Source organism: Hyaena hyaena, unplaced genomic scaffold (genome assembly GCF_003009895.1).
Source record: "Hyaena hyaena isolate Hyena2069 unplaced genomic scaffold, ASM300989v1 scaffold_120, whole genome shotgun sequence".
Taxonomy (NCBI): Eukaryota; Metazoa; Chordata; class Mammalia; order Carnivora; family Hyaenidae; genus Hyaena; species Hyaena hyaena.
In genome coordinates this window covers 3,020,103-3,045,017 of record NW_024080752.1, presented here as the reverse complement: position 1 = coordinate 3,045,017, position 24,915 = coordinate 3,020,103, and the positions used below count along the sequence as shown (strand labels likewise).

The window sequence follows — 24,915 nt, the reverse complement described above, 5'->3', positions numbered from 1 at the left end:
ATTGCTAGATTTTGTTGAAGATTTTTATATCTCTATTTGTGGGGTATGTTGTGCCATAGTTTTTTTTTGTTATGACTTTCTCTCATTTTGGTATCAGAGTAATACTGTCCTCCTAAAATGAACTGAGAAGTATTCCTTCCTTTTGTGTTTTCTGGAAGAGTTTGTGTAAATTTGTATTCTTTCTTTCATTTTTAAAATTTTTATTTATTTTGAGAGAGAGAGAGAGAGAGGCAGAGAGAGGGAGAAAGAGAATCCCAAGCAGGCTCCACACTTAGCACGGAACCCAACTTGAGTGCTAGAACTCATGAACCGTGGGGCCATGACCAGCCAAAGCCAGGATTTGGACACTTAACAGACTGAGCCACCCAAAGCACCCCTGTATTCTTTCTTAAGTGCTTGGTAGAAATGATCAATGGAACTATTTGGGTATAGAATTTTCCATTTTGGAAATGAGTTTATGAGTAAAATCAAATTCCTTCACAGATATAAGAAAATTTAGGTTAACCGTTTTTTGAGTGAGTTTTGGCAGTTTATTTCTTTAAAATAAAATTCATCTGTCTTATGAAATTTATGGGTATTGAGTTGTTTGTAGGATTCTCTTATTACCCTTTTAATGTCTACAAGGGTCTATAGTGTATGTTTTCTTGATTAATCTAGGTAGAGGTTTATCAATTATTGATTTTTCAAAGAATAAACTTTTTGTTACCTTGATTGTATCTATTTTTTATTTATTATTTACTTTTTTGCTTGCTTTGATTTTAATTTGCTTTTCTTCCTAGTATTTTAATATGAAAACTTAGACTATTGATTTGAGTTCTTTTTTATTTTCTAACATAAGCATTTAATGCCATAAATTTTCTTCTAAGTACTACTGTAGTTATATCCCACAAATTTTAATATGTTTTGTTTTCATTTTCAATCAGTTCAAAATAATTTTCAGTTTCCTTTGAGACTTCCTTTTTGACCCATGGATTATTTAGAAGTGTGCCATTTAATTTTCAAATGTTTGGGATTTTCCAGAAAGTTATTTTTCTAGTTCCTTTTGAACAGAGAACAAATTATTATTGTTCAATTATTTTAAATTATTATGATACATACTATGGCCCAGGATATGATCTATTGCCATGAATCTCCTGGAATATTTGAATTAAAATGTATGTTCTGTTGTTAGAGTTTCCTTTAAGTGTCAAGTTGGTTGATGATGATGTTCAAGTGGCCTGTAATCACTGGAAGACATAGATTGTAGTTGGCTTACTTCATCTTGGCCAGCAGTGGATTTTGAGCCCAGATTATTATTTTTATTATGCCATAACAAAGTATTTAAAACTTTCTAAAAGCTCAAAAATCCCTTATGTATTGTGCAACATACTTCTTTGATTTTAAATTCATCTTCATACTGTGAGAATGTTTTATTTTTGCTTAAAAGGGAAAAGTCAAAATCTACTTAGAACATGTACAAGTTTTTCTTTTTTTCTTCTTTCTTTCTTCCTTTCTTTTTCTTTCTTTTTTTTTCAAATAGACTAAAACATTTTATTTCATTGATTGCTCATTGTAAACAGGCTTAACATATGTTTCCTACTATATCCAAATTTTAAAGATATGCCCTTCTGACTCTAGGTATTTTTTTAAGTCTTTATTTAAATCCCAGTTAGTTAGCATACAATGTAATATTAGTTTCAGGTGTATAATGTAGTGATTCAGCACTTTCATACATCACCCAGTGCTCATCACAACAAGCGCATTTCTTGGGTGCCTGAGTGGCTCAGTCAGTTAAGCGTCTGACTTCAGCTCAGGTCATGATCTTGTGGTTCATGAGTTTGAGTCCTGCATCCAGCTCTGTGCTGACAGCTCTGTGTCTCCCTCTCTGCACCTCCTCTGCTTACACTCTGTATCTCTTTCTCTCTCTCAAAAATAAATAAACATTTAAAAAATTAAAATATAAAAGCAGGTTCACTCCTTAATCCCCATCACCTATTTCACCCAACTCCCTAACAACAACACCCCCCCCCCCCCCCCCACTTCTCTCTGGTAACCATCAGTTTGTTCTCTGTAGTTAAGTCTGTTTCTTGGATTGCCTTTCTCACTCTCTTTCTTCCTTTTGCTCATTTGTTTTGTTTCTTAAATTCCACCTATGAGTTAAATCATATGGTATTTGTTTTTCTCTGAGTGACTTATTTCGCTTAGTGTAATACTCTCTAGCTCTATCTGTGTCATTGCAAATGGCAAGATGTTCATGCTGAGTAATTTTCCTTTATATATATATCCCACATCTTCTTTATCTATTCATTAGTTGATGAGTTAATGGACATTTGGGCTGTTTTCATAATTTGGCTATTGTAGATAATACAGTCGTTTCCTTTTGGGGTCAAAAGGCTATTTCTCCTTAGTTATAGAGGGCAAACTGAGGCATAGTGAAGGAAAGAAATCTATTAAACTACTGCATCAGGTATGGAATCTGAGCTTTTTTCCCTTCTGGCTGGCTACTCTTCCATGCTTTCTTCCATTCACGAGTTAGAGAGGCAGGTTAGAGTAGTGTTTCTCAGTCTTTAAAAAAGGAAAAGATAAAGAAAAATAACAAAAAGGCATGTTCCCTTTTCACAAATATAAATGTCCTATACTCTTTTTACTGTACATTTAAATTTTCTAAACATATGAATATTTTTGACTTAAAGAAAACTTTTAGTAATTTAGGGTTTTCCCCCTCAAATTCCTCATGTTCCCCTCTCCTAAGATTCAAACACATTCCCTGAGGGTGAGACACCTTACGTTGGAAGTGGAAATCATTTCTCCCTACCAGAAAATCTGTACCTGACCATTTGGGGATCCTTTGGCAGTCTTCTTGTTCTTTAAAGTCTTGTACACCTTAAGCAGTCAGACTGTAGCCCATCTGCAAATCCAGAAATAGAGCAGGTTCCACTACAATAGATAGTTTCCTCCCTTTCCAGACCCACACCTTCTGGACAGGAAGAGGACACAAAGAGGGCAGCTGGTTTGTACAAAAACCTGCAAAAGAATCACCTGTGTCACAGCCCCTGAGGGCAACTAGTGATAGGTTAGAAATGGTTGGCCAAGGGCTGAAGGCCAGCAAACTCTTGGGGCAGAGTAGGCATTACCAGCAGCAGGTCACTAGTAATGAGAAACTTTCTTCTTTGCTCTTTGTTATGAAAGTGAAACCATATTGACTTTGCTGCCAAGTCGGCCATCATTTAAACAGATTCAGCAGAGGGACTACCAGACAAATCTATTCCTTGTCAGGTGTCTTCCAAACATACCTGAAATAATGGGGAAAAGTAACATGATATTATGTCAATGAGTCATATTAACCCCTTTCTTTTTTCTCTAAGTTGTTTTTGGATCTTGGGCGTATTAGCTGTGGGATGATACAGGATATTTTGAAGAATTTTCCTAGCGTCCCTACAATGTTATATAAAATATGAGTAAGTCTATAGAGGCATGGAGAAAGAAAGATAGCATTGAAAATAAAAGAGAGGGAGTAAGCAAGAAAACGGACTAAAGTGAGAATAAGAGTCTACATGAGACTAAAGGCCTGGCATATTTTAAGCCTGAGATCAACATTGTTTCTTAATTGATCTTGTGTCTATTTTCATTCTCCTCTAACTGAGCCTTTTCTATTCCAGAGCCAGTTTTTACACTGCACATATACGTCCTTTGCTTAAAACTCTGTAGAGGATAAAGTCCTTCTGATCTGATCCTAGTCCTCTGCTTTAGACTCACTAACTGCCATCCTTTATGCTTAGATGATTGTCATTTCCTTTCAGTTTCTGAAAACACTGGGCTGTGTCATTCCTCTTTGCCTTTGCATTATTCCTTGTCCCTGGGATGTCTGGTCTTTGTCTTCGTTGGTCAGTTATGCTGTGATACTTCCTCTGCGACTTCTTCTGAGGCCATACATTCTATCAGAGTTAATTTCATATTCTGTAAAACACGGTACATAGAACTTTCATTATAGTACTGCTTGTTATATGCTAATTATTGATTTTGTGTTTGTCGTGCCACTGATCCGTGAACTTTTTGTGGGCAAGGACAACGTCTTGTTGGTCTTTTGCCATCTGTATCTAACACTCTCCACCATAAATTCTTAGAGAATGTTGGTTGATACACGTCAAATAGAACTGTAATAAGAAGTCACCATATAGACTTTCACTTTGTAGACTCTTAAGCTCAAATACGCAGCTGTGTTGTGCTATTATGATATATATTTTATCCGACTTAGGGGAAAAAAAACTAAACAGTTTTATTTTAGGCAGATAGCTGGCTTAAGGAATCATGTTCTCTTTTTCCATTGGGATAAGGATATTCCACTGGGATAAGGGAAAATATGAACAGGAGCCTTTTACACCAATATTTTATATTTAGGGGAAAAGGACTGCAAATTTTTCCAAAGCTGGTTAGAAAAATTGGCCCCTCTGCAATGTGATACTTCTAAAAATAATGCCCAAAGGAATAGCAGTTCTAGAGAATACTAAATCCAAGTGTGGCTAGATTCCATCTTCATTTTGGAAACAGCCACAGCTGTGGCCAGCCCAGTCAGACAACGGAATGCAGTTTGGGATTTGATATGGGGGGAAAGGAGAGGGAACTTGCTTTCCTATCCTGAAGCATTTGGTACATAGTTCCAGGTCTCTTCCCTTCCCCCATCTCCAGACCCCAATCCTCTCTTCATCACCTAGGAAATATATTGGTGATTGGGATAAGATCTGGCATTTGGATTTTGTTTGTACTCTTGGGAATATTGTGCTAAGATGACAATATTATACTGTACATCTCTAAATCTCTCCAAGTATGGACAAGTACCAAGTTCAGCCACAGAGAAATGTTTCCTTCTTTTAAAAATTTTCTATAAATGGTATTTTGCAATTTATCTTAGACAAAAGAAGCACAGTAGTTCCAACATCATTAAGCTTTTTTTCCCCTCCAAAATATTATAAGATCAAATGTCTGCTGGAAATGACACATTGGTCTTAACCAACAATACTTTATAGAGAAGATAATTTCCAGTCCTATCTTCTGTGTCTGCTTGTACTCTTCTCACCTCTCTTGCTTTATTAAATAATCAAAAGCTCACACAGCAAAAGATGAGAGCACTAGCAACTATATGGAAGTGGCATTTCTATTCTATTAAAGAGCTACGGTGCGGGGGAGGGGTGCCTGGGTGGTTCAGTCAGTTGAGCTTCTGACTCTTGATTTCGGCTCAGGTCATGATCCAAGGGTCATTGGATCAAACTGTCCATTGGGATCTATATTTAGCATGAAGCCTGCTTAAGATTCTCTTTCTCTACCCCTCTCCCAGCTCATGTGTGCTCTTTCTCTAAAATAATATTTAAAAGTAAAAATAAAAGAGCCTCCAGGAAAACTAATATATGGCTATGTTAGTCAGAGTAGCAGTTACCCTTGGGAGAAAAGGTTGGTAGTGACTGGAAGGAGGCACAAGAAAGACACAAGGGAGACTTCTGGGGTGCTGCTTGTGCTCTATTTCTTGATCTGGTATTGGTTACACAGATGAGCTTAATTTTGACCTATATCCCCGTATGATTTATATACTTTTCTATATGTGTGTTTTACTTTAAGAAAAATAAATCATGATAATCATGGTACTAGAGCCATGTTGGGTCAAAATGCCATTTAGCACAAAGAAAATTAAGGCCAGTAGATCTGTGTCTGTATGCTAACAGGCAATAAGTATATAACATAATGAAATAATATACAATGAGTATACATGGTAGGAACATGGAATATGCCTTTTAGTAAGAGGCTATTTGTTTACTTTGAGAATAGGAGTCCCAGAAGCCTAGCCTTTTTTCAGTGAGTAATAAGGCAGGAAAGGTTCTCTTCCGCTCGTATTGCCACATCGCTTAGACCTTCTTCACTTGTCTTCATATTGTTACAGAAGAGCCCTTTGGAAACACAGGGAAAATATTATCAACCCATCTTAAGAAGAGGAGTCTAGATACATATTAATTTCATAATTTGTTTAAGATAATAAAGTCAGTGGTGATGCTAGGATCTGGACTCAGGTCTGCTTGTTCCTGGTGTAGAATTTCCATGTCATACAAGTCAATATGATACATTGAAATCAACAATCATTGTGTCCAGTTCCCTCTTTTCCATATCAAATCAAGAAAATACTATTATTATTGAGAGAAAGCCTCATTTGGACTCTGTTGACCTGGATCAATGACTTCTTGGTTACTTTCTTTCCTATGATTTATCCTGCTTAAACTTCTATATAAGAATATAATGCCCACCCCACTCTGGAATCTCCTGCCAAGGGAAGACCTGATATTTCTCAGCTTTCTTCAAATAGTAGACAAGATTGGCATGTCTGTGAGAGGAATTTTTGGTGAAAGAGTATGGTGGAGTTATATGGGATACCCCCATCATGAGTTTCTGAGATTTGGTGCTCCTGGGTGGCTCAGTCAGTTAAGCATCTGACTTCAGCTGAGGTCATGATCTCATGGTTTGTGGGTTTGAGTCCCATGTCGGGCTCTGTGCTGACAACTCAGAGCTTTGAGCCTGCTTTGTATTCTGTGTCCCCCCACCCCCCCGCCTTCTTCCCCTCCCCCTGCTTGTGCTCTGTCTCTGTCTCAAAAATAAATGTTTAAAAATAAATAAATAAATGAGTTTCTAAGATCTCTGTAAGGACCCAGCAATGGCTCACCAAGGGCATGAGTTGTGAGCCATAGGAGCAATCTGCCCTGGGTGCGGGAAATAAGAGGGTACATTTTATGTAGAGAATTTGTAAAAATAGTAAAGGCAACTGAAAGTTGTTAGCCTGCTTTTTTTTTTTTTTTTTTTACAGTCTTGAGGTCTTTTATTTTATGTTTTTACATTTATCATGCCATGAACTCATAAGGAATGGGCTCCAGCAGCTCAGGCTCCTTTCCATTGGTTCTCACGAAGTGTGCTTCTCTGGGCGAGGCAGGCTGGTGCTTCAGCTGAACCCAAGTACCCTTCTCCTTAGCTTCCTTCTTTTTCTGATCATTTTCTTTCACACGCTTCAGGAAGCTGTCTCGGCTCTTTGAGTGCTTAATATGCTCAATACGTACATTAATTCTCTTAGCAAGAATCTTTCCCTTAGCTTGCTTGTTTACGACGATGCCAACAGTATGCTGGGTAACATTGTAGACTCTTCCGGTTTTGCCGTGGTAACATTTGTGGGGCATCCCTTTTTGAACAGTGCCCATTCCCTTGATGTCCACAATATCACCTTTCTTGTAGATTCGCATGTATGTTGCCAAAGGAACAACTCCATGTTTCCTAAAAGGCATAGAGAACATGTAGCGAGTGCCCCTCCTCTTTCCCTTTGTGTTGGTCATTTTGGCGAATTACTGGAAGATGGCGGTTCCGGCCGAAAGGAAGGTTTTTGTTTTTTTTTTATTTTTTATTTTTTATTTTTATTTATTTATTTATTTTTTAGCCTGCTTTTTATTATCACCATGTGCCTGAAAATCCTTAGGCGCTCTTCCTGGAGACATTCACCAGACCAGAGAGCAGTGGTGAGGACTGCAACTGATGCTTCCTCCATGCCTCATTTTGACATTAAAATGAGAAACTCAACAGATGAATATAGGGAAAAGGAAGGAAAAATAAGATAAAAAAACAGAGAGGGCAGTAAACTATAAGAGACTCTTCAATACAGAGAACAAATTGAGGGTTGCTGGAAGGGGAATGGGTTAAATGGGTGACAGGCATTAAGGAGGGCACTTTTTAGGATGAGCAATGGGTGTCATATATAAGAGATAAATCACTGGGTTCTACTCCTGAAGTCAAGACTACACTGTATGTTAACTAACGTGTGTGTGTGTGTGTGTGTGTGTGTGTGTGTATAAAATAGCTCTTGCAGCTATAAAACACGCCATAATTGTCAGTGCACCAGCAAGCAAGCTCTGTCTCTAAGGCCAAAGGGATCAAGGAGTTGTTTGTAAGAGTTGTTATAGGTGGACATTCTGGCTCATTCTGGGTCTGCACCTGTCTTGTGGCCTCATTCTGACATCTCTTCACAGAACTGAAGCTCACGGTATTTGAGCAGATGATTGTGAACATGTACAGACATTGGCTCGGAGACCACTCCACAGGAAGCACTCTTGCCTCTGTCACCTCTCAAGACCACAGTCTTTCCAAGGTGTTGCCTATGACTTTGAACAGCTGAATAACTTCTCCTTCCCCTCTACAAAGGCATCTCTGATTTCATCACCTCTCAGGCTAAGCCCCCTCTTATCTCCCCTACTCTCCACCTTTTTTATTGTAGAAATGAGTTAAAAGCTCTAAAACAAATGCTAGCTTGTAACTATGACTGGTCAGTAACTGAAGAAGAGGAAGGGAATGGAGGGAAAGGTATCTCCTTTCCATCAGACTCTGGATATTTGCATTGAGGTTCCTGCTACCATTGTTCCCTATGCCAAACTTATGCCTTACTAACTGGCTCCAAATGTAGTTCCAAAAGCTTGAAAAATAAAGGATGGACCAAACTGAACTAAGCAAATGTTAACTTAAAATGATAATGTTAATATCAGACAACATAGAATTTTAAAATATCATTCAACATAACAAAGAAGATTCCACGTATGTTTGTGTAACAAAAAATAGGACCACACAATATGGACTGAAAAGAATAATTAGAAACACAAAGAAATTTGTAAACACTTAATCTTCATAGAAGCCTTTAATGTATTCTTTTTTAGAAACTGATGGATAAATCACATAGAAAAAAATAGTTATTGAAAATGAAAATTTAAAAAAATGATAGTTACATAAAACAGAATAATAGACTATTCAAATACTCTTGGAACATTTAAAAATTTTGATGTATAGGTCATAGGGTAAGTCATTTCTCTGACCAAAAATGCAATTAAATTAGAAATTATAGCAAAAAGATAGCCCAGAATGTTTATTTTCTTAGAAATTTCAAAACAAATAATTTCTGTGAGCAAAAGAAGAAGTCAAATTGTTTATAAATCCATTTTGAAATTCAACAATGAATGCATAATACATCAAAACATATAGAAGGCTACCAATACATATGTTTATTAAAAAATATAAAGGATGGAAAATAAGTCGACTAAGATTCAATTGAAAATCTGAAAAACAACAAAATGCAACTGGAAGAAAAAAGAAGGAAGGAATTTATAAAGATAGTATCTGAAATTAATGACTAGGAAGAAGTTTTAAAAGTGGGTGATAAATAAATCAGCTCCCCAAAACTACCAACAAGTACAGAGGGCCATGACAAGGAAAAATTAGAATAGAATGCAAATGTCCATTTACTGGGTGCCACAACAGTACGGGCATTGTACTAATGCTGGGATATTTGTTAGATTTTTTGCTTGTTCAGCATCTTTTCTTATTGGAATTGATACTCCTTCCATTACCAAGGTTTCAATCACATAGCCCTGGCCTCCCACATCAAGAGTTAGTAGTTACCCAGATTGGACAATTCTTTTGGATACAGTCATTTATTCAGGCTTGGGTATTTGACACAGATAGGCCCCCAAAAGTCTTCTTCTTGGGGATTCAAACGGGTGCCAGGAAAAACAGACTCTCTTTTTGTAAGATTCTAAATTGTAAAGGACACTTAAGCCTAGGACCCTCTTTGTTGCCTGAGGATGAATCAACACAGCGGATTTTTGCCAAGAGACAAAGAAAGAGGGAGAAAAAAAAGAATACATACATACATGAGTACTTGCCCTGAGAGTGGCTTCAGGTCTGGAGTTCCCAATGTTTCACCTTTCACCTTAAAACAAATATTCTTTCTTGGCCTTGAAGATGTGAGTCTGAGCACCCCAGGTACTTTATTTTCTGAATCCCATCACTTGCTTTCATTGCTCAGGAACACACACTGAGAAAGAGTATAAAAAGAGCTTTATCTATGTGTCCAGCAATTACTTTACCATTATGATAGCACTGAATCCTCAGTTCAACATTTAAAGATGAACAGAGACCCAGAGAAAGATGCATACATGATAAAAACAGACTAAAATCTGTACCCTTGTGGAGATTACATTATAGTGGAGAAGAGAGACAATAAATTGTGAATATAATAAGTAAATAGTATGGGGACAAATGCTATGAGAAAAATAGAGCAAGCTCAGGGGTCTCAGGAATATGCATGTGTGTTGGGGGATAATACAGGTTGCATCTCAAATAGAGTGGTCAGGGTAGTACCTTGAGAAGGTATCATTTGAAGAGAGACATAAAGAAGGTGAAAAAGTTTCCCAGATGTGTAACTGGGGGGAGGGAGAATTTCAAGACTGAAGAAACAATTTTGCAAAGCCCTAAAATGGAACCAGATTTATTGCTTATCCAAACAGCTTTCTTTTCCCAAAACACTTCATTATCACTTGGCAAAAATGTGTGGTAGTAATAGGTACATCATTAATAACTTAAGCTATAAATGATGCTCTCTCCAATTGGGTAGTGCACCACATGTACAGCTTGCACAGCCGCCTGTTGCAATCATGGTGTGGACATATCTGGGGAAGAGCAAGAAGTGGAGGGAACCAAGAGAAGATGCCACCAGAGAAGTCAAACAAGACATTGAAGGTCATTGTAAAGGACTTGGCTTACACTCAGATGGAATGTGGTGCCATTTAGAGTTTTTCAGCAATTGTCAAATTTTTAAAGGCCATTCACTGTATATTTGAATCACAGCTTAACAACTTCTACCAGGTTTTAAAGACATCTGCTTCCCAAAATGAAGTTTTTAAAATTTGTTTTAATGTTTTATTTATTTCTGAGAGAGACAGTGTGAGCAGAGGAGGGTCAGAGAGAGGGAGATACAGAATCTGAAGCAGGCTCTGAGCTAGCTGTCAGCACAGAGCTAGAGGCGGGGCCCGAACCCGTGAGATCATGACCTGAGACATAGTCGGATGCTTAACCGACTGAGCCACCAGGCACCCCTGAATTTTCTCTTACCAAAAAGTGGCAGTCCTTTAGAAACAGTGTCATGGAGGGGGGACGCTGCTGGTACCCTACATAGATGCCCTTCACCAGCCAGGATAGCCATTCCCTAGGTGCTAATAACTCACTGCTCCTTTTTCTTGTTTCTTCAGAAAATTGCTCTCAGCCAAACAAAAGCCATCTTGCTCAGAAACTTATTCTTCCTTTATTGATTTCCTCTGCACTACATGGCTTCTCTCGTTTTCCTTCCTTTGAAGCACTCCTCCAATAAATCAGTTGATCAAGAATTCCTGTCTCAGGCTCTGCTTCTAGGGAACTTGATTGAAAATACAGCGTTAGCTTTTTAAATGTGTTCAAGTCCCCAAACACATGTACCATAATGTAGCGAGAATTTGAGGTAATAATGGGAAAGCCAAAACAATCAACAAGAGTGCTCACTTTTTGTTGTGGGGTAGAGTGCTCTTACTTATTCTCTAATATGGTCACTGTCAGACAGTTTAGCATTTCAGTATTTCCTGAACCATTTAGGGTCAGTTCTTGTAAGATCCTCAAAGCACCAACTGTTATGGGTCAGGGTAGCTTCATGTTGGATCCCTTCCTTAGGAATAAGGTGGATTGAATTCTGTTGTCAGAAGTTGAAATTATAATGCAACCTGGCACATAATCTATCTCTTTATAATGGAGACCTTTTGAATGAAGAGAAAGAAGACAGAGGATGAGGATGATATGTCACTAAGAAGAAACGGAAGGAACTATGGCTGGGAAAATCAAACCTTATGAATCTGTTCTTTATATCGAAGGTTTCTCTGCATGGAAATGGAATCTAAAGGAAAGATTTGCTACCAATTAAAATAATTTATTTTCTTGCATATCAAAGAGCAAGTATAAAGATAAAAGAAAGTTTGAAGTTCACATGGTATTACTCATGTATATTTTCATCTATGTACAATAGACATGTATAAACACATATTACAAAGCACTAAGAAAATGAACACAAGATGGCTCAATCCTATCTTGCTTTAATAATATTATTATCTTTGGGGCACCTGGGTAGCTCAGTCAGATGAGCATCTGGCTCTTGATTTCAGCTCAGGTCATGATCTCATGGTTCATGAGATCGAGCTCCTTGTGAGTGCAGAGCCTTCTTGGGATTCTCTCTTTCCCTTTCTGCCCCTTCCCTGCTTGTGCTGTCTCTTGGTCTCTCAAAATAAATAAATAAATAAACATTAAAAAGTTAAAAAAATAAAAGTAATACATTATCTTTTACATATATCTTTATGTGTCACTTTAATAGTATTTATCACATCATGTGATAATTTGTGATTATTTTTCATTATGTTTTCCCTATCCCTGTTATATAGTTTTGAGCTCCTTAAGTGGGAAAACATGCTGTCCCTCATAGAATTGGGCATAATAGTCAGCACACAGCAGGCAATCTATGTTTATCAAAAATGATAATAATAATATTTCTTCCTCATGTCTAGACTGTAATCAGTTAGTCTTGAAACATCTATTTTGAAGTAACTGTTTAAGAAAAACTACAGCCTTGGCATTTTCATCTGACCCAGCTACAAGGATTCAGGGGTGACAGTTTTCCTCTCTAGTGCTAACCATGAAAAAACTTTCGTATTCCTTCATTTCCTTTGTTATCTTCTTTTTTCTCCTTTACAAGGAAGATGGCTCCCCATGGTTTTTTGTGAATATAAGGAGTATATTCTTATACTCCTTATTGAAAGTGAATTGAAAGTGAATTGACTATTAAGTAATTCACATGATCAGTGTTTTCCCCAGACAGACTTGCTTGACACAAATAGGCAGGCCGTGTGGCAAGATGTGGGTTTAGTAAACTGAAACAAACCCTTTGCTTTAACTCAGATGCACTCACTATTCTTTCTCAATTTCTTATTTTATTTTCCTTTCAGTTCCTATGTACCAGCTTAACATGAGAAGCCAGAATAGTGTATTCCATTAGAAAAACAAAACCAAATAAATTAAAACTTTTCCAAAGAGTCCAGACAAGAAACAGATCTTAACTTTATTCTCATGTCACAATTTACCATTAACCTACAGTACACTTTGTGTGTGGAATGATGAGTGACTCATCCTCTCTATTCATTGCCTCCAGGAACTCATCAGGGTAATGGGTCTCCATTCTCATCTCTATGGGCTGCCTACATGGTGTCCCCTCTTTTACATATCTGGAATCCCCTCTCCTATGAAGAAATTGTCTCGTCTCACTTTCCTATTTAGATTTCTCAGTTTCTTCTACTTCACAAATCTTGCACACTTTCTTCAGCCTTTGGTCTGGATTCTCTGTTATTTACTTCCATCGGACTTTTCCTCTGGATGAAATCGAGTGAACTAAAAGAGATAAAATTGAGTAGGCTGTCTCATATTCTTTCCTTTCCCCATAGATTCTATCATCAAGACAAAGCATCTTCAAAACAGTCTTCAAAACTATTAGACTTTTCACATTGCCAAAAGTGACCCACATCAAGAAGAGCATAATTATTGAGTGCCATTATGCTCATATTTAATTTTTCTTCTTTGAATTACTTTTAAAAAGACCCATTTCTGGGGACACCTGGATGGCTCAGTTGGTTAAGCATCTGACTTCAGCTTATGTCATGAGCTCACAGTCCATGAGTTTGAGCCCCATGTCGGGCTCTGTGCTGACAGGTCAGAGCCTGGAGCCTGCTTCAGCTTCTGTGTCTCCTTCTGTCTCTACCCCTCCCCCACTCATATTCTGTCTCTTTCTCAAAATAAATAAATATTAAAAAAATTTTTAAGTCCCATTTGTGTAATCAAAGTTTGGTGAATGCCTAGCCCCAACAATGTAGTTCTTGGGGTGGGAGGGGAAGGTGGATGGGAATGGGTTAGCATATAACATGCACCAGGAAAAGAATACAGGGGATGGAAAAGTGAACAGAAAACAAAACTCTGTCTTGTTACACTCAACTGTGGATGAAGGAAAGTGGAGTCAGTCTTTGAATTAATGTGTATTTAATTCTAGTGTTTTGACTTTTGATACTGTTGAAAAGACTTGAGGCTGGCTGACACTGATCCTCTGTGACTTGAACTGAACTTTAGTTTCTCAAGTGCTCTTGTTTAAAATGAAAAGAGTATTTGATTAGCCTGTTATTTCTTACTTTTTCTACTAATAGCTTTCACGCTCCCTTGATCTTAGCCCAGAACAAGATGGCTGATTAGAAAGATATTTCCTGCAAGAGACCTGATCTAGACATATCTACACCAAGTCAGAATACTTGGGCACCATCCCAAAGGGCAGAAAATGTGTTCTCTATTATTAAAAATGTTGGAATTGAGGTACAAAGTAGTACATAGTAAATGAGAGCATGTTTTAGATCTTTGACAGGCTTTTCTGACATTAGAGGCTGAGACTAAAATCATACAAAATGGTGCAGAAGTAGGTCCAGCCCTTGGCTTTGTAAAAATGCCAGGGTGTAATCACATCCTATTTGTTTTTCAAATGACACTGCAACTGAAGAAAATTTGGTCCACAAGAAGATTATAGAAACAGTGCATCAACAACCTCCCATAGTATATGTCATTTATTATTCATTCCTCACTGGAGGTGGTAGAAATAAAAATGAAGGTGAGTGGCAAAGTTATTATGGATATTGAGGATCACTGAAATATTGACAATGGTGATAGAGACAAACTTCCTCGGGACTTGACTAGCTTCTAGGTGTTATGTCCACTCATATTAGAGGTCAGTGAATTCTCAAGGGCTGGCTTCTGAAGAAATAGAGTGATTCTACTTGAGCTTCTTGAGACTGAGATTCTCCAGGAGAGGCTGAAGGAAAAGTTATAGGAAAATTTGAACTTGGATTATCCTGTAGTATCCCAGTTAATCAGAGCAAATATATCCCAGAGGTGTTTCACTTCTGAAGCCCTGAAACACTGCCCCCAATTTCCTCATGCAATTTCCTTATGGTTACCAAGTCATCAGTGGCCCTGAAGATTGATCCCACTCACTGTTTGCTGTTCAGCAAATCATACCCAATTTACCTTTTGGTGTTAGCGTCTTGCCCACATGTTATTGTTTCAACTTCTGCAAATGGGCATCTGGCCTTGCTAAGACAAGCTTGTTGGTTTGGCTTTTGAAGGTCCAGCTAGCTCTTGTGCAAGGCTGACTTATCTGATGGACTCAAGACAAGCACAGTCTTTATGAGAAACTTAAAGGTGTTGTTTTTCTCTTCCCTAACACTATACTACCTCATTCCCAGAGGCCAAAACTGGGCTGCTTGTTCACTGGGGCTATGGTTGTCAGTGCTTCCTCACAGAGGGCAGAGGAGTGGAAACCTTACAGAGGATTTAAAATATTCACCAGTAGACAGTCAAGGGCAGCTGAGAAGAAATCATAGGAAGGCACAGGGCACCTGACATTCTTTTCTCTCGGTCTCAGTCTCGATCTCAGTCTCTCATTTCTTACCTCCCTTCCTTCCAGACTACACCAAGAATGAAAATGTGAAGAAAAGATTAAATGAGGGTAAATACAGAAGGCATTTTTCCTGGTTTTGAAGAATACAGACACATATTTTGTCTGACTTAATATATTTTACAATAAAATAAAGTGCAAAAGAAAAGCCATATTTATATGGAATCCCTGAAAAAAACATTATTTATCCCTTGACTCAATTGATTATTGATAAAACTACAAATAGTATTCACTTGGGGGGAAAGCAATGATTTGTGATTATTAGTCACAAATATCGAAGAAAACAAGTATCTGTGCACAGGACCTTCTTATTAAAGGAGTTTACAAGGTGAAAAGTCAGGAGCTCTTTGTGAGAAGAGAGAAGAAGAGGAAATGGAGTTTGTATAGAATAGGAAGACGGGCCGCCTGGGTGGCTCAGTCGGTTAAACGACTTCGGCTCAGGCGGTGATCTCATGGTTTGGGGGTTCGAGCCCTGAATTGGGTTCTGTGCTGACAGCTCTCAGCCTGGATCCTCCTTCAGATTGTGTCCCATTCTCTCTCTGCCCCTCTCCGACTTGTGCTCTGTCTCTCAAAAATAAATTAAAAAGAAAGAAAAGAAAACACGAAGACACAAAAGTGAGAGAAAACACCTGCTTTCCTATAAACATTTGACTTAATACAGTTCCCAGAAATGTTCAATGAAATAGCTGTTAACAAGAAATTCAGATTCAATTAACATGACGTTACAGTTTCAAAGGTCAGGAGAAAAAACTGCCTTTCTTTTCTCTTTACTTTTGAGCTTCCTCCCTCTCCAGAATTTTCTGGTGATTTAGCCAACAGATGGAGTTATTTCTTTTAAAGCATAAAGAAAGGTCACAAATAGCTTTCAACAGATTACAAACAATTTGACACATGATTTCAGAAGCTGGGAAAATTCCAGAGATGCAGGACAACTTCAAGAATTGATGAAAAGTTCCCATAAGAATGCAGGCCAAAATTAACATTGCTAACGCAGGCTCTATTTTAATTAATTAGGTGCAAACCATAGCACAGCCTTCTGGATCAGTTGTGACTGTTGTTCCAGACAGCTTTGAGAATTCTTTGATATTTAAATTTGATGTTATTGCCTAACAGTGAAAGGCCTTTTGTTACCATACGGTAGAAAAAAACCTCTATTCTCACACCTAGACCCAGTCCATGGTGTAATTTGAAGGATTACAAAGGCACTGCCCTGTCCAAAATATTCTTATTCTATGCTCCCTACATGGAATAGAGGTCCTTTTTATTGCTGTGGGTGGTAGGGCGTCCTTCTTGAAGATTAAGGAATTCTCAGAGATGACTGGTCCCCAGTTTTACTAAAAGGTTCCTGATATTAGGAGAAATTCTAGGACACTATGGTTTTACTTCAGAGTCATTAGGTGTAAAAAAGGTCTTTTATTACTTAAAGGAGAACAACTTTGAGATTCCTTTGAACTTTAGAATGTGAATCCTCAAAAGAATATAGTATTTATTTTTTTATCTTTTCTAATTGATTTTAAAGAGATTGATAGAAGCACCATTGTTCTCAAGCTCTTTCTGTCTTTAGTTATTAGTCAACAAAGGTCAGTGGACTACAGCAATAAATAGTAAATATATTCATTTCAGTATCATTATTAATAAGGCAGTGCCCTATACCAATAAGGGGAAGATACAGTTAATGTTTGTTCTCCTTTTCACCTTTGCCCATTTTTATCCTGGTAGTTCAAAGTATCGCAACCTTCCTCCCAAAGTTAAACAAAGATTTTTTCTTTATTCTTTATAAGAATAGTCTTATAGCTTTCATAACACCATAACCTTAATGATAGTTTCTTTACCTGTTACAGTTTCACTTTCGTCATTTTTAAAATGAAGATGGTTTAAAATTTTCTTCTAGCTCTAAAAATGTTGTGTTCAATGTAGATTGATCTAGAGAAGTCAATACAGGAGACATGAAGGAAGTCCCATTGTTGCCAGATTTTTTTTTTAACCTCAGTACCCAGGGTTTGTTGTCTCGCTGCTTCAAGGAAAGAAGAGGTGGACACGAAATGAGCAGCAGGCAAAAATTTATTGGAATATAAGATCAGAAAGGAAGAATAGTAGGAAAGCTCTTTTTACAGAGAGGGGGGCATTTGAAAGTGAATGCCCTCTGACTATAGGCAAGAGTCCTTGTTTTATATGTGTTTTTCCTTAACCAGGGACCTCAGGTCCAGTCCTTTCCTATGCCTATTTTACCCTGTCTTTTCCTATCATATTCCTCCCTCTGAACACATGACTCCTAACTGCCCTTATGAATAGGGTGATGACCCATCTTAATTGCTTCCTGCTGAAGCGGGGCAGGGGTGGGGGGTAATGACAGGGGAACAGCTGTCAGGGCAGGTTCAGAGGTCATCCAGAGGTTTAATATAGTGGGAGGGGGTTTGGAACATCGGGGCTAGCAGAATTTTTCTTGGATGTCTTATTTCTCTGGCATATGTGACAGCTCCTACAAATGACATACAAAGAATATTAGACTATTCTAAATGCAATGCCTTCTAGGGAGGAGGCCACACCATTAGGAAGGAAAGATGCATTGTAGCCATCCAAAAAGTCCTTGAGATGTCTGGTCATTTTTTAATAATTTAACTATTGGTTTTTCTTTCTCCTCGCTCTTCCATATTTATTTGGATATGGTGGTACTATTGATTAGAATAATTAAGTACCTGAACTAGTTCATGGTCTTCAAGCCCCAAATCCTCCTCTGGCCATCCAGTTTCCATGAGGCACATTTAATTTTACCTCAAGGAAAGACTGATCTTTGATACCCAGATTACTATAAATTTAGGCAACTGTTTATCTGTCCTGGAGCTAGTAGCACTATAGCCCCTAATTTGATCATGTCCCTTCCTAGCAAGGGAGTGTGGCTCTCTGGCATTATCAAAAAAGAATGTGAAAAAATCAAGTTTTCTCATATGTATCCCAGCAGCTGAGGAAACAATTTAGTCATAAGTTTTCCAAAGACACCTCTAATCATTATGCTAAATTTAGACGGTTGGCTGGCAGTGGAAAGGACAGAAAAGGTGGCTCTGGTGTCAAGAAGGAAATCAACCAGTTTTCCTTCTACTTTCAGAGTTACCCAAGGCTCTGGATTTCTGATGGGTGGTTGTGTCAGAGGAGCCACCTAAATAGCCCTGCCTCACTCAGTACCTTTCAAGGACATTGGTTGTCCAAGCCCTCACAGATTGAGGTCCCTGAGTGCATTCAGATCTATAATGACTGTCTGCACAAAAGTGGCGTGGCTTACGGGGTTTCAGCTTTAGTTGTCCCCCCCCCCGCCCCCCAGGACATTCTCATTTCCAGTGCCCTCAACAGCCACATGAAGGGTAGTTGGTGCCAGGACCTCGGGAAGTCTGGTCCAAAATAGTTCAGAAGGCTGCAACTAAGGTTTCAGATTTTTTCTTAAGCTTCCTTCTCAGTTCCTTATTTTCCTCTTGATCTCAGTTATAATACACCCAATTGGCAGCTTTTAAGAGCTCCTTCAGGATCCCTTCTGGGCCAATAGCCGATTTTTGCAGTTTCCCCCAGAATATCTGAAGCCTATTGACTGACAGATTTGTCCTTCAGAATCATCTCGGCTTCAGAGATGTTAGGGGAGAGAGCTATATCTTTAATAAGAGCCTCTTTAACCTTTCTAAGAAGGCCACCAAGTTTTCATCCTGTATCTATAAGATAGTGGCTAATTTAAGTTTAGACCTCCTTAATCCTCCAAAAGCTTGGAAATGGCAGCGACATCATTCCCCAATGGGATTAGCATAGTCCCAGTTAGGATCTTGGGGCAGAACTACCTGTGCTCCAGTAGGAAACTGGAAGTTCCCTATAGGACCTCCAGTCCCATGATAATGAATTGCTCATCTGCATCTCAGCTGTTGCCAGAACCCCCAGGTTTCTCTATCTCATTAAAAGTCTTGATTCAACAAAAGCATTATATCTTTCCAGGTCAATTAAAAAACATACCTAATATTCTTTTTTTTAAATTTTTTTTAATGTTTTATTTATTTCTAGGAGAGAGAGAGAGAGAGACAGCGTGAGCAGGGGAGGGTCAGAGAGAGAGGGAGTCACAGACTGAAACAGGCTCCAGGCTCTGAGCTGGCAGTCAGCACAGAGCCCGACGCGGGGCTCGAACCCACGAACCGCGAGATCATGACCTAAGCGAAAGTCGGACGCTTAACCGACTAAGCCACCCAGGCGCCCCAAAACATACCTAATATTCTTAAAAGCCTCTATATACTTATACAGATTAGAAAATTTATCCAGATCTCCTTTTATCTACCTTAAATCTTATAATGGAAAAGGTAGTTTCTGCCTTAATAGAGTGGTGTCTCCCTACCTGTCTCCTTCTGGCATTCCAGCTTCTTGTAGGGGAAAAACGCCTGTTACATCATGTCTGGGCTGGAAAAGGAGGGGAGCAGAAGTGCATGGTTTCTTTTAAGTCTGGTTACATAAAGTGAGGACCTGAGGAGGAGGAGGTTGAGGTGGAAAACTTCCCTTCCTCCTTCTCTAGGTCTGCTTTGAGTATAGGCAAAGGGCCCTTAATTGTTTCCTCTCCTGATTGCTGGACTTTAAAAAGGGTTGCCATTAAATCAGGATCAACCTTACATTGCTTACACATATCTTTCTTAAGGCCCAAAAACACTGACCATAGGGGACTTCTCCCCATTTCCCCTCACGTTTGCAAAACAAGTCCAATTGTAGGATGGTATTATAATTGCTATTTCCCTCTGGTGGTCAGGCTTCCTTCTCCAATTTGTATTGGATCCGAGCCTTTGTGCAAAAGAAAATGAGTCACGTTTTCTTTAGGTTTTGTCAATCAGAATTATCCCAGGTTTTCACAATGCATTACAAAGGAGTATTGGCCTTGGTTGGGGAATTACCCATCTATAGAAAGAGGAGGAAAAGGCGTTCCTTATCTCAATTTCCCACAGCTAGCCAGGAGTAACCCCACCTCCTAGCCCCGCATTTTGGCAGGCTATATGACTGGCAGCCAAAAATCCTGTCAGTGTCATGAGGTGCTGGAAGTAGTCGCTCTTACCCAGGCTTGACCGTACCTCTGAGAGCTGACCCGTCTTCCCTGGTTATTCCTACCCTTCTATTTCCTGGCTGCAGGAACTTGGGGGTATGGAGTGTGATCAAGCAAGACTCCTCTGGTTGTAGAAGGATGTGCTAATTTTATTATGGCCCAACAGTAATTGACATATTGATCATCGCCCATTGAGGTGGGGTTAAAAGGGCCAAAGTCGAGATCTATTCCTCTGCCTTTTATAGCAGTGCCCACATAAATATGCTCCAGCCATGTGGGTATCCACTTTAAAGTCACTAGATTGGTACAAATTGGGATACCCTGGGTTAAGTGTAGCAAAATGGGTCCCATGTATCCCAGTAAAAGCCCTTCATATATCATAGTCATCCATCCCTCACAGATCTTGCAGAAACATAAATGTGGAGCATTTGGAAACTGGCAGCAAGGGTATTGCCACCATTTCCCCAGCTTTTGGATGAAGGGGGGGCAATTTTGATCTTACACCAGTGTATTTTAAAAATCCATTCATTTTAACCTTTGTCATGACCACACATAAAATTCCTTTTCAAAGACTTCCCTTCATGAACCTTTTACAACTTTCCTTTGCATTCAGATTTTGTTCCAGCCATTTCTCTCCAAGCAACCAGTCTCGTTTAGGTTAAAATTACATTCTTTTACCTTCAACAAAAATGTATTTCCATTCCTTCTATCTTTCTTACTTACACATTTACTTTTATACATACAGAGTTGCTTTCCTTATTTCCATCAGTCTTACCTACATTTAGCAGAATTTTAACTCTTAGAAATATTAGTCTTCAGAGAAAACTGTAGTAACCAATTGTAAACTGTTACACCAGAATTTTTAGGTGGTAAATATATAAATCAATCAAGCACAAAGCATTGTTTTCCAACACACCCAAATATCCTTGTTTTTTTGCAGTAAGTCAAAAGCACAAACCTGTGTTAAGTAAGTAATGCTTCAGCATTCCATCTGATTTGGAAAAGGTCTAGATGTCCAACAAATTTAATCCAGTTTATCATTCAAGCAAAATTTTAATGTTTTAGGTTATCAATAACCCTGAGAACTGTTCTAACAATTACCCATGAAAACTGTGAGACAAAGTTAATCATCATTTTAAGTCACCTTTTTGCTGACAAATTGCAACAGAGATAACATGAGCTTATTTGACCTTCAGTAAACCTAGGTAGAAAACGTTTTTATTTATTTTATGTTGATACCTCTATCTTAGTTAAGTCAACAAACTTTAGATTCCTTTAAATACTATGTTTCAACTGTGTCCATTTAAAAGTCAACCAACTTGTCCCCCATTGTCATTTTTACCTGGGGCACCAGTGGGAAAATCTGAAGTGGACAGTTGAAGTCTAGTACTCTTCACTCCCAGACTTGAGGGCGGGCGGAGGAACCATTGGTGCCTGAGGCACTGAGGATGGTCTAGGAACCAGTTTGCAGGCTGCACCCAAGGTGGTGCAAAAACAGGAGGAGGGAGGAGAAAGCCGAAGACATAATGTCAGGCCAAGAAGCCTGGAGGCAGATAAAAGCCCAGACGGCAGAGAAAGAGGACTCTTTGTCTTAAAGCCTGTCAGCTTGGACAGATGGACAGATGTAGACTTTTTTTTTTTTTCCACTAACAAGTGGAAATAGGCAGTCCACGTCAGGCCAGAGAAGATAGGGAAGTTCCTGGAAACAAAAGGAGTTTTGGCAGCTGCTTGGGAATATTCCTTAAAGTCCCTGTCCCAAGGTAGACTAATCAGAGACAGTTGGCTCTACTTATCATTTGCATCTTGTGAGAGCCTGCCAAATTTCTTCTCTCCTATCCCCACCATGGACATCAGGGGCAGGAGGAGGGTGAGTGCCAGAAGGCATTGGAGTGAGTATTGCTCTCTGCTCTGCAAGAGATGTTTGAAAATGAAAGGTCCAAAAAATGGGGACCTACCTGGGAAGTGAGCCGTGCCAGAGTGTCAGAAATGGAAGCAAGTAGGGGTGCGTGGGTGCCTCAGTCGGTTAAGCACTCAACTTTGGCTCAGGTCATGATCTCACAGTTTGTGGGTTCGAGCCCATGTCGGGCTCTGTGCTGACAGCTAGCTCAGAGCCTGGAGCCTGTTTCAGATTCTGTATCTCCCTCTCTCTCTGGCCCTCCCCTCCTCATGCTGTCTCTCTCTCAGAAATAAATAAAACATTTAAATAAATAAATAAATAAATAAATAAATAAAAAGAAATGGAAGCAAGTAGAGGGCCACCTTCCACTGTAGTTGGGAAACCGGTGAGTAGGAGCCTTTGGGAGTGACCCATATCACTCTTATAAGAATATCTGAGGGATCAGTCCTGGGCTTTTCCACTCATTTCCCATTTCCCAAAGAGCTGACCAAGACAGAAAGAGGAGAATTCCACTGGATACCCAAACAGGTGGTCAGAGATCAGGTTCGGCCAACAGCCTTCAGGCATCCACCACCTGACTGATGGGTCAGGACCCATCAGTTGCTGCCTGGCTTCCCCTAAGCCCCATGCATCTGGAGATTTTTCTTGAAAGGAGACTGAGACATTTTGTTGGATCAGATAGGAGGAGACCCAAGGAGTCTATCACTCGAGACTTGAGAAAGGCAGCTGTGCTATTTGCTCTTAACTGACTGGCTGGTGCCCATTGTTTGGTTTGAGAGTTTCATCTAGGATAGAAAGAAAAGAAGTGTCAGCCACTCTTTACTTACAGTTAGAAGATGTTGATATCCCAGATAAGCCCCCAAAGAAATGTTGCAAGATTTTTTTTACCTCAATACTTGGGGTTCATTGTCTCACCACTTCAAAGAAAGAACAGGTGGAAACAAAATGAGCAGCTGGCAAAAGTTTATTAGAGTATATAAGTTCAGAAAGGAAGAACAGTAGGAAAGTTCTCTTTATGGAGAGGGGGCATTCAAAAGCAAATGCCCACCTACAATAGGCAAGAGTCTTAGTTTTATATGGGTTTTTCCCTACCCAGGGACCTCAGGTCCTATCCTTTCCTTCTCTGCCTATTTTATCCTTTTTTCTTTTTTTATCATACCATGATGACAGTAAACAAAAATCCTAGGATAATATCTGGGTAGCAAGATTACATAGTAACTTTTTGAGATTAAAATCAGAGGACAGTAGTCTTCAGAAAGGCTACCTTTAAGGAAAAAATAATATGGAACTTAAAAGTTTTCAGTGGTGTTTGACATGTTGAAAAGGGTTTTATAATTCTCCAGAAGAATTTGGGGGGAAAATTTGAATTTAGTGCATAAAGAAAGTAAGCATTGACATATTTAAGCTGTTATTAACTCCAGGAAAACAAAAATTGTACAAGAAAGCAAATGTAACAAACACTATGTGATTTTATATATTTTATTTATATCTTGATAATGATGGAAGTGCTACTCTATACAGCTAAGGACTACATTATAATAATTTTATTTGCTAAATCTACCAATCCTACCATACCTTAATGTGGGTCCCTTTAGTTACTGGGGTTAATGAGTGGTAAACAGCCTTAATGATTTCCCCAGACTCTGAATTTTTGAAGTTTTTTGAGGTTACTATCTCCCAATTTCTGCCCTTCTGCTTTCCAAACTTACTGAAGTTTCTATTTAGAAGATGGTAATGTATAAACAAAATAATAACAGCACACACCACACAAAAAAATAAATAAACAAGCAAAAACCTCACTGAGATAATCTCTGTGATCCTGGAAGTTTCCATTTCATATATCCTGCATTCTCACATACTATATAATAATGGTCCAAAGCACTTTTATCTACTGAAAGAACAAATACACAGAGCAATTGCTTTATGTTAGTGATTTAGTTAGCTATATATTTCATTGTGCAACTCAGTACATTAGAATAAAGGATATTGGAATGTTTTAACAGATATTGTTTCTGGATATGGTTTGCTAAATCCGTTCCATCAACTGATATTTATCTGGCTAGAGCACATGTCTACACATTGCCTCTTTTAGGCATTTCATTAAAACAACAACAACAACTACAAAAATACCTGAATCCTTAATGAGTTTCAAATGCCTGTTGAAAATAATCAACAGGAATGAATACCATGAGGGATTAAAAACGAATAATCTAATGATTTAAGCTCTTTGTAGCTAAAAGACTCTGTGTCCAAATAGGTAATGAAAAAATGACTTCTGATGCAGCTTTTTTTTTCCTGTTACGTTAATTTATTTATTTGGATAGAGAAATCATGAGCGGAGGAGGGGCAGAAAGAGAGGGAGCGAGAATCCCAAGTAGGCCCTGTGTGAGATCATGACAAATCAAGAGCTGGACACTTAAATGACTGAGCCACCGAGGTCCCCCGTGCCAGGTGGTATGGATTTTTCAATCTATACTTCGATGGTACTCTTGCTTCTGATGAGTAGAAAAATCTATACTCATTGAATCTATATTCATTCAAAATTTAGATTTTGGAATCTATGCTTTGGTATTTGCTTCTAGTGAGAAG

At 38.7% G+C, this 24,915-nt stretch overlaps 1 protein-coding gene and 1 long non-coding RNA gene across 4 annotated transcripts; both read right to left on the bottom strand.

The window, feature by feature from the left end:
- Positions 1-6,830: 6,830 nt before the first annotated feature.
- Positions 6,831-7,398, bottom strand: LOC120235034 (60S ribosomal protein L21-like). Its single transcript, XM_039237139.1, has one exon. The coding sequence runs from the start codon at positions 7,335-7,337 to the stop codon at positions 6,855-6,857; it is 483 nt and encodes a 160-aa protein (XP_039093070.1). The 5' UTR covers positions 7,338-7,398; the 3' UTR covers positions 6,831-6,854.
- Positions 7,399-8,797: 1,399 nt separating this feature from the next.
- Positions 8,798-21,887, bottom strand: LOC120235035. 3 transcript variants are annotated; one of them, XR_005529280.1, is made up of 4 exons: positions 21,772-21,887; positions 19,740-19,801; positions 17,212-17,393; positions 8,798-9,856 (listed from the first exon to the last, which is right to left on the bottom strand). It is a non-coding gene; the product is annotated as an uncharacterized LOC120235035 (long non-coding RNA). The 3 variants fall into 3 exon arrangements; XR_005529279.1 differs by lacking the exon at positions 19,740-19,801; XR_005529281.1 differs by lacking the exon at positions 19,740-19,801 and having other exon boundaries at positions 17,212-17,390.
- Between the last annotated feature and the right edge of the window lie 3,028 nt (positions 21,888-24,915).